The sequence below is a fragment of the Haemaphysalis longicornis genome, unplaced genomic scaffold, assembly GCF_048455015.1.
Source record: "Haemaphysalis longicornis isolate Haplotype H1 unplaced genomic scaffold, Haemaphysalis longicornis Haplotype H1 scaffold_10, whole genome shotgun sequence".
In the NCBI taxonomy this organism is placed as follows: Eukaryota; Metazoa; Arthropoda; class Arachnida; order Ixodida; family Ixodidae; genus Haemaphysalis; species Haemaphysalis longicornis.
In genome coordinates, this window is record NW_027526204.1 from 100,021,016 (window position 1) to 100,029,275 (window position 8,260).

The 8,260-nt window shown below is 43.0% G+C and overlaps 1 protein-coding gene across 1 annotated transcript in view; it reads right to left on the minus strand.

Annotated features, from left to right (window-relative positions):
• LOC144157861 (uncharacterized) overlaps nucleotides 1-8,058 on the minus strand; it is a 31,074-nt gene extending 23,016 nt beyond the window's left edge. The window contains exons 1-4 of the mRNA XM_077688586.1: nucleotides 7,973-8,058; nucleotides 5,172-5,260; nucleotides 2,360-2,470; nucleotides 1,394-1,495 (exon numbers count right to left, since the gene is read on the minus strand). Coding sequence (XP_077544712.1) covers nucleotides 1,394-1,495; nucleotides 2,360-2,470; nucleotides 5,172-5,214 — 256 coding nt within the window. The 5' untranslated portion in view covers nucleotides 5,215-5,260; nucleotides 7,973-8,058. The remainder of the gene's footprint in view (nucleotides 1-1,393; nucleotides 1,496-2,359; nucleotides 2,471-5,171; nucleotides 5,261-7,972) is intronic.
• Between the last annotated feature and the right edge of the window lie 202 nt (nucleotides 8,059-8,260).

Below are 8,260 nucleotides of genomic sequence, written 5' to 3' on the forward strand. Positions count from 1 at the left end.
CACACCTAAATCTCTTCCTGTACCGAAATCGCCCTCCACTGGAATATGCGGGTGCCTAAATGTCCATGTACTGATATGTTCCTGCACAGATAAGTCTTGTAAAAATAAGTTCAAATGAATGTGCTTTTCTATTCCTTACTTGCCGCAGAATTTGGATTCCGTTCCGGCGAGTGCACTATGCCATACTACCTAGCAACGCCACCGCACCCAACTTTTACAGTGCTCATCTCTTGCAGTGTGCTGTTTTGTCGCGTGCTGTTTCGTCGCCGTGCTGTTTTGTCGCCGTGCTCTTCTGTCGCGTGCTGTTTTGACGCCGTGCTGTTTTGGCGCCGTGCCCTTCTGTCGTGTGCGGTTTTGTCGCTGTGCGCTCTTGTCGCTGTGCTGTTTTGACGCGTGCTGTTTTGACGCGTGCCCTTTTGACGCCGCGCTGTTATGTCGGTGCTATTCTGTCGCGTGCCGTTTCGTCGCGTGCTGTTCTGTCGGTATACCGCTCAATTCAGGTTTACAATATGATGGCGAGGGTTGCTGTCTTCAAGACAACTTCTCACATCTACCGCCATTTTCCAGATTTGATTAGCCCCCGCAGGCATTATAGGCCTTTTAATGTACCTTTTTACGAACTCATTGATGGCTTTATCATTATACCGTCGCCATCTTTTATTTTTAGTGTCACTGAAATGCCTTGTTCCGCGTTTAAACAAAAAATACACCTTGCAGAAGAAAACTGGTGCGTTTTGTAACAGCGAAGCTGTTTAGCAAATCGTAATTTTTCGTGTCCGCCGTTACAAATACCAAGCAATTGCCGAGCGCACGCACGTGAAGGCGTGCCTCGCGGGGACCGCCCGGTAGTTAACAAAACCAAGAAAATGTCTAGCGCTCGTTTGTGCGTGACTCGAGATGACCGCCCAGCGTCCGCGGTGCGCGTTTGTCAAGCCAAACATACTGACTTAGGGAGATTGGCCAAGAATGGCCAAAAAAATAAACAAAGACTGTAATCGTGGAAACACTTGCTAGGAACGAGAAAGAGTCCAGTGTTCGCCGTAATCCTGGCAACACTTGCTCGGGGCGAGAAAGAGACGTCATAATGTACGCCCCTCCAAGGTGATGTCCAATGATTATCACTTCAAAAAAAAATGAAAGATGCTCACACTTACAGCCACAATGACGGGGTAAAAGTCGTTGCGGTAGCGAAGATGAAGGACATCAGTTTCAATAGTGAACTTAAAGCCTCGTGATGGTCGTGAAGGTTGTGTACAGCTTGGATACCTTCAAGTCTTACGCGCTAGAGTGAGCTTCCTTTTTACCTTGCGTTCAACAGCAAACTCTTCGAGAAAGTTTACCCAAATGCATTTCTTGTTACAAAGCTGCATTTAAATTGAAGCTTGAAGCTCACCTTTTGCGGCAGTGGATGGCGTGACTGGATTTGAGTCAGCTGTATTGTTTGAGTTCAGTGCATCCGGCTTGAGGGTGACATCTCCAGTTGCATTCGATGGTGCTGTAAACGATTTGAATCAATTAATAAAACATTGAAGTGACATAGCGCGTCAATATCTTTTCTGATGCACAGGGCACCTTTTTCCCTAATGCGCACGTGGATTTCCTTGTGAACACAGCCAGCCGTAATCTGAGCATGCTAAAGGGTGTGTATTATAGCGGAATCCCATCTAACGCACACAAAACCACCCGAACTGAAATGGGTAGCAGCAAAAACGACACTAAATTGGGCCAAACACCCGAACTGTAAATGAAGATGACGTGCCTGGGCGCTTACACTGCTAGCCTGTACAGAGACCTCTGCTGACCTATACAGAGAGTCGAAACCAACCTAAAGCGTACAAAACCACTGAAATCGCAAAAGAAGAATGGTAACCGAGGCCCAGCCTACAGGATAAACCTCTCGCTATAATAAACCAACAAACAAAGATAAAACGCACATCAAAGAAACGAAACTACAAAAACGTGCAAAAAGCAGCAGCTGAAACTGTCCCAAAGAGAGCAGCACTAGGAGGAATACCATACATAATGCCCATAGGTGTCAAAAACGCATTTTACTCGTGTTACCAAATATTATCCTTCAAGTGTAACTAACGAGTAAAAAAACAAAACCGGGGCACTCGCAATCAGAACCCGGCATCGCAAGCCTGCTAGGGGAGTGCAACCACTACACAAGAATACCAGCGGATCCAGCTGCTTAAATAGTGTATCAGGAACACGTTGATAACCGTTCAAACGAGCCCTTGGATGGCGCTACATGTCACTTTGCTATGCTCATTCGGAAACGATCCCGGATCCCCACGGACCTGAAGTCCTACGTTTTCACGCGGGAAATTTCTGCGTTCAAATGATAGCGCTCGCCCACCTGTAGAGGGACGATGCTCGATGGGGTGTGTTGTTTCGTTACCGTCGGCGTTCTGACTGCCCGTCTGTGCGCCCACTGCGGTATTGTTGCCTGCGGCACGCCCGAAGGCAACTGCAAATAATTTCGTGTTATTAAATACGGCAATTAGGGTTCTTGAAGGGTTCTTGCAAATTGTTAGCGATATTCGTACATTGTATCTCATGCGTGAAAAGAATAATTCGAAACTGTAATTCCTATTCTACCCGTGTAAAGAATCCATTGACAATGTACTAGTAACGCCATCAGGGTTCTCCGTATATCAAGTGGCTGCAATGTGCGTCAAACCAATAGCCGAAAAAAGGCGGCTGTTTGCTGGTTTAATATTTATGTAAGTCTCCGTAACAATCTGCCGGGTCACCCATCTTTGCATGTTCTTTAGGGGCCATGAGGACAAAATACAATTGTGTACAGCTTAAAATAACTAGCCATTGCTAGCTAACTGAGCTTCATTTAAACGCGGACAGACGTTTTTGTTTTTCCAAGACACGACACGAATAATAACAGAAACATTCAAATGTTTTTCGCTCCAGGGAAGTAATATGGTGCAGCAGTGAAATCATGGTTGCCAGTGCGTTAACTTCACGTTGGAATTCAAGTAATTTTATCAAACGCAACGAGGTGCCCCATTAGAATCGTCATCTTTCTTGGCGGTGACTTTTCTCGGCGGCAGCCAATCACAGAGACAAGATTCTGTTACGTCATATATAAATTACCGGAAAATGACATGTAGCTGCCGCTGCTTCGTATCTTCAATATCTCGATTATTTTCTGAAGCTCGCTATAAAATTGGTATCATTGTTATCAAGCCGAAGTAGTGTTTTACTGAACCAAGCTTATATTTGCCTTCATGGTTCCTTTAAAGTGACTCTGCAACACTTGCGATCAACATTTTCAGTCCTTATTTTGCGTCTGGAAGCATTGTGAAAGCTATAGTTATGCCAAAAAGCTTAGGCACTGCACGATTTGCTCGTCGTCGCCGCAGAACTATCTGCCTTCACTTTGCACTTTGCTTTTGTGGCTTTTTTAAACAGTGGCTACCAAATGCGTTTATCGCTGAAACTGAAAGAAAGCCGGCCAATCACCTCTACACCGCTGTTTTGATGTAATTCGAGCGCACAAGGAACCGCCAAGCCCGGGAAAAAGGCAAAAGGTTTTTTGAGAAAGTTTCTGAGGTATCTCATGGGGCATATAGCAGTAATTTTTGGCTGAGGTACTGTGACCTCCAATTCCGAGTAATGGATGTGTTTTTTTGACTACGTTCTGAAAGCTCTTGAGATTTAAAAGAAAGCTAGAAAAGTGTTGCAGGATCCCTGTAATGTGAGCCTGCAAGGCCGAGCTCTCAGATTTCTGTGTCATATACCAGGATTACGTTAGGTAGACTATATTATTAAGTGACAATGAAGGTGAGAACCCTTACGGCTTCACAACCACGTTTCTTTCCTGTATAAAGTGGGATTATGTAAATAATGACTGCGTCGCACCGGATTCCTTCCATCACTTGAAGCCGCAGGTTGCCATTCGCGTCGTTACCGTCTGTTGACCAGATCGCCTGAAATGTGAGCAGGCTTCTCATTCGTTTAGTAGTCCTCCAAAAATGTTCTTACAGATGTTGTTTGGGTTGTATGGATATTTTTTTGTTCAATTGATATTATATGATACTATTGTGTTTGTAAGTTTTCTAGCAATGTTCAGTACTCTACAAAGCCGCCCTGGAGGACGTAGAGTTTAGTGCCAGCCGTATTTCTACTTCTAGATCTGCCCAGAGTCTAGGAAGTCTCGAAGAACCTACAAAATCACAAAATTCAAAGTAGAATCTACACTACGGTTGAGACAGCTAGCGTAAGCCAATCGATGTCAGCTGTCGCATAGCAGCCGTTTTACAATTTCAATAATAGAAAGTCCTGCTGCTACTGATTAGACACTCCTATACTCCGATTCAAATGTACGAACAAAGTTCATGCAAACAAAGTTAACAAACATCTTGTCCACTATATGGCCAAAATGTTGTAGTATTAAAGTTTGCTCGTAGTAAAGTTTGCACTTTGTCTAGGCATCACAAGAGAAAACAAACTTTCCATTTTAAACAGTGCATCAGGTTTTGAACAATCTGTCAAGGCTTATTTCTTCCCTAAATGAAGACCGTCTAGCGAAAAGGTTTGTTCGTAAAAACTGAGTTTTTGGAGCGTTCGTTGGTATTAATTTTATAGGTGAAACCAATGCGATACATTTGCGAGCGCGTTAAAAGCACATGAATTCATTTGAAATGTGTTGATCGAAAATGCTTTCTCACGCGATGTTTTATTGAAAACATTGACAATTCTGTTGAGGGGCTGGTGTTTAAACTTTTTATTGCATATACGAACCCTTAGGTTACGATAAAATGTATGAATCAGCGAATGAAGGTGCGTGTTGTCGAAATTACAATTTAAGTAACAGACATTTCCTTAGGGTAAACGCGGGAATTTCTGTCCAGTTCCTCCGGCTTGTCTAAACGACGGGAGTTTTTCCACCGTAGAAAAACCCAATTTTGTCTTAAATTTATTAATACTCGACAGCAGTCTGTTACACTTTCGCGTCGTTAGAGCTTATTCCGAAAGATTCACCTCATTGCAGACACTCACACACATTGGTACGGAAGCAGTATAGTCTAAGTACTATGCTTGGAGCATTTGAAGAGCTTGTTCCATCGAATTTGCAAATTTGTTCAACTTGGCTAGTCGGTCATAAAGTTAGCTAAAGCAATACAGTTTTTTTTATTCCCTTGATTACTTACCGGCCAGGAGAAGAATCAATGTTGCAGCCAAGAAAATCCTCATGTTTGTCTTTTCGGTTTAGCCACAGACGGAAAGATCAGGAATCCTTCTGCGATATGTGAAGTAAGGACCACTCCAATGACAGTCGAATAAATTAGAGAACTATTCGATTTTTATTGTCTGTTAATTAAGGATGATTTTCAATTATGCATACAAAATTAGCGTGTTATTTTACGGTAAACCCAACTCCAAAAAAGAACTGTTTTTTTCACCATAATTCGCAGCGTGTGGACCCGAGACGGACAGGTCTATTTCTTAGCACCTACCTTTGTAGGTCACATCAGTTCCTTGAAACGAATTTCATATAGTGCTCCAGTGCAATCTCAAAAGGTTGCAAAGATTTCGTCGAATCTAAGGGGACGTTGAGAGGGAGGTTTGCGGAAACTACCCATTGTTTCACTTTACGTAGCAAATAAACCAGTATACAGGTTGAAATTATTTTTTACGAATGTGTTACCCCTTATGTTTTCACGAAACGTTCCTTGGGAGTTATCTGTCTGGATGCGCTAGTTTTTCCTAACTATTCTGGGGCTGCATACGTGCTTACTTGAATTTCTACCGAAATAACCATCCCCCTTTGTCAGAAATATTTGCAAAACTTAAAATTTGACCCTGTAAAATTAGGCAATGGCATAAAATGGGGTGCTCATTTACCTGTAGATAGCAGCATGTTATTGCAAATATACTACCCGCGTCAGCAGGAGTTGCTTATAAACAAATAAATGCGGAAAGCGCAAACAGAGGTGTCGATGCAACATACATTTCTGGGGGGCAGAGGGGGGGGGGTAGAATTTGGTACACAGCATATCGCGCAGTGATAAACAAAATCGGCGGGTGATATTAAAAAATGATGTGACATTATCGAAAAACTGTAAAATAGTAAGTATAAAGTGAATACAAAAAGTTTCTGGCGTGTTCGGTTTACTTACACTGTAGAAAATTCCCCATCTGATGATGCAAAAAACATCTGTGAGCTACAAGGTAGTTTTAGTTTTGATTAAGGTTAAATTTTGTTGCCGATCGCACAAGCGCAATAAAAACAATAGGCGGAGTAAGGCGGGCGATATAAACCACTATTGCTGTTTGTATTGTATATACTGCAACCAGGTGGAAGGGCCATGGATTATTAGAGCCACCAGACACGTGACTGAACTCGAATGAAAAGACAGTGCGACATACCCTCTGAGGGGAATCCGCTGCTCTGGCTCTATTTTCGTGGGCAACTTCTTCGCTATTTTTTTTTCGCAAGCTGTTTTACGCCACAAAAAGGAAGTGAGTAGGAAACGGTCGCAAAGTTCATATTCCAATATCAATTTTTAGAAAGGCGTCCTTTTAGCAGTAGAACATAAGTCGGGAAGGAATCGAAGCGTATGATCTTAAAGCTAAATCACGAAGGTCGTTCTCAAATGCCGGACTACTTCTCCGCTATTAGGAGACTCACTATAGTGGGAGCAAGATAACACAAGAAGCAAAAAAGCGTTTAACAACAAAAGGAATTTTGAGAGTGAATAGCGTTGTTTTCTATCCTGGTCAGAAGAGTAGTGGACATCCAAAAAAGTTATATGCCCTGCTTTCCTAGTATAAATTTACTGTTTTCATAGCTGTGGTTTCTGGTGTAAGGGGACATTAGAAGAAAAACCAACAATGGGGAATATAGCTTCCGACGCATTCTGCACCGTCTCGCTGCAAAGTCAGTAAACTGCGCGCGCGCATACGTAGTTGTTTTAGAGCATTTGAGAGGGTGGCGTACTCTTAGCGGAAATGCTTGATGAAAAAGCGACGCCGGTCATTTATTTGGACGCGCCTTATTACGCTCTGTCGCCACTGAGGAGGATGCGAGTGCGTGCAATCTACTGTATACAGAAGCCAATGACGCAGCAGGTCGATTGCAACTAACATGATCCCTTTCAACGGTCACTCTGCTCGGTGCGATGCAGTGTGATAAAGCCCCCAAAAATAAATGACCGGCCTCGTTCCTTGACCAATTACTTCCTATAAATGTAGGCCGCACTGTCAAACGCTCTCGAAGAAGTGCGCATGCGCGCAGTTTACAAACTTCGCAGCCAAATAGTGCAGCATGCGTTGGAGGTTGGGCGCTCGGTTGTTCGTATTTCGTTTATTACCCCCTGTACTCGGTCTTCCCATTTCTGGTGCACTAACAAATCCGTTTGGCCAATTTAGGAAAGATAGGATTATTGATTTCCACAATAACAATCTCGTCAAACACGACCGCGCTACTGGCCAACAAAAATCAATTTGCCCTTTCGCTTTAAAACCGCGCCATCGAGATTAACCTTTCGTAGAATGCACGTTTGGCTAATCACAGACTACTTGTACTCGACTGCAAAGACACCAAGCATTTTGCAATTCCGTGCGCGGGACTAATAAACACAATTACACACTCACTGGGATTTTTCAGCTCCTCCGTATCTATCGCTTTTTCCGTGTGCACCAGTTGGGTCACCTGATTTTTGCTTCATTCCTCACTCACCACATCGATTACTTCCGCATTGACAAGCAGTGCTATAGGCTTGGCAGATAAAGTAACATCAAAGCAGATGTGTATGGGAATACTTCCAAGATCGACACAGAAATGAAACTTTTTGAGACACTTTATATGTTCCAACATGCTTTAGAGTTCACGCTGCATTGTTACTCCGGAATTCCGTATTTTAGGCTTTCCTAAATTCTCACTCTATAGGACAAGAACACTTGATCAGGTAAACTTTTATACTCTATAAACCACAAGTCATCAACTTACCGTAATTTGAAGGACTTTGCTGCAGGTTCTTTGTTTCCTAAGTACCTCACAAGGGAAATGCCACAGCATTATATACTCGCTGTCCCCTGGCGGAAGAAGCGCAGCGTTTACGTGTGTAGATACAAACGAGAAGAAAAAAACATTATCCGCGTAGGTAAAAGCGAGAAACGTAAACGCAAGTACAAGTAATGTTTTGTTTAAAATATGTAAACCGCTCTCTTTTTTTAAAATCAGAACATGTACCGTTCAACCCTGCAGTGATTCAGCCGCATACTCTCACTGTTGTGC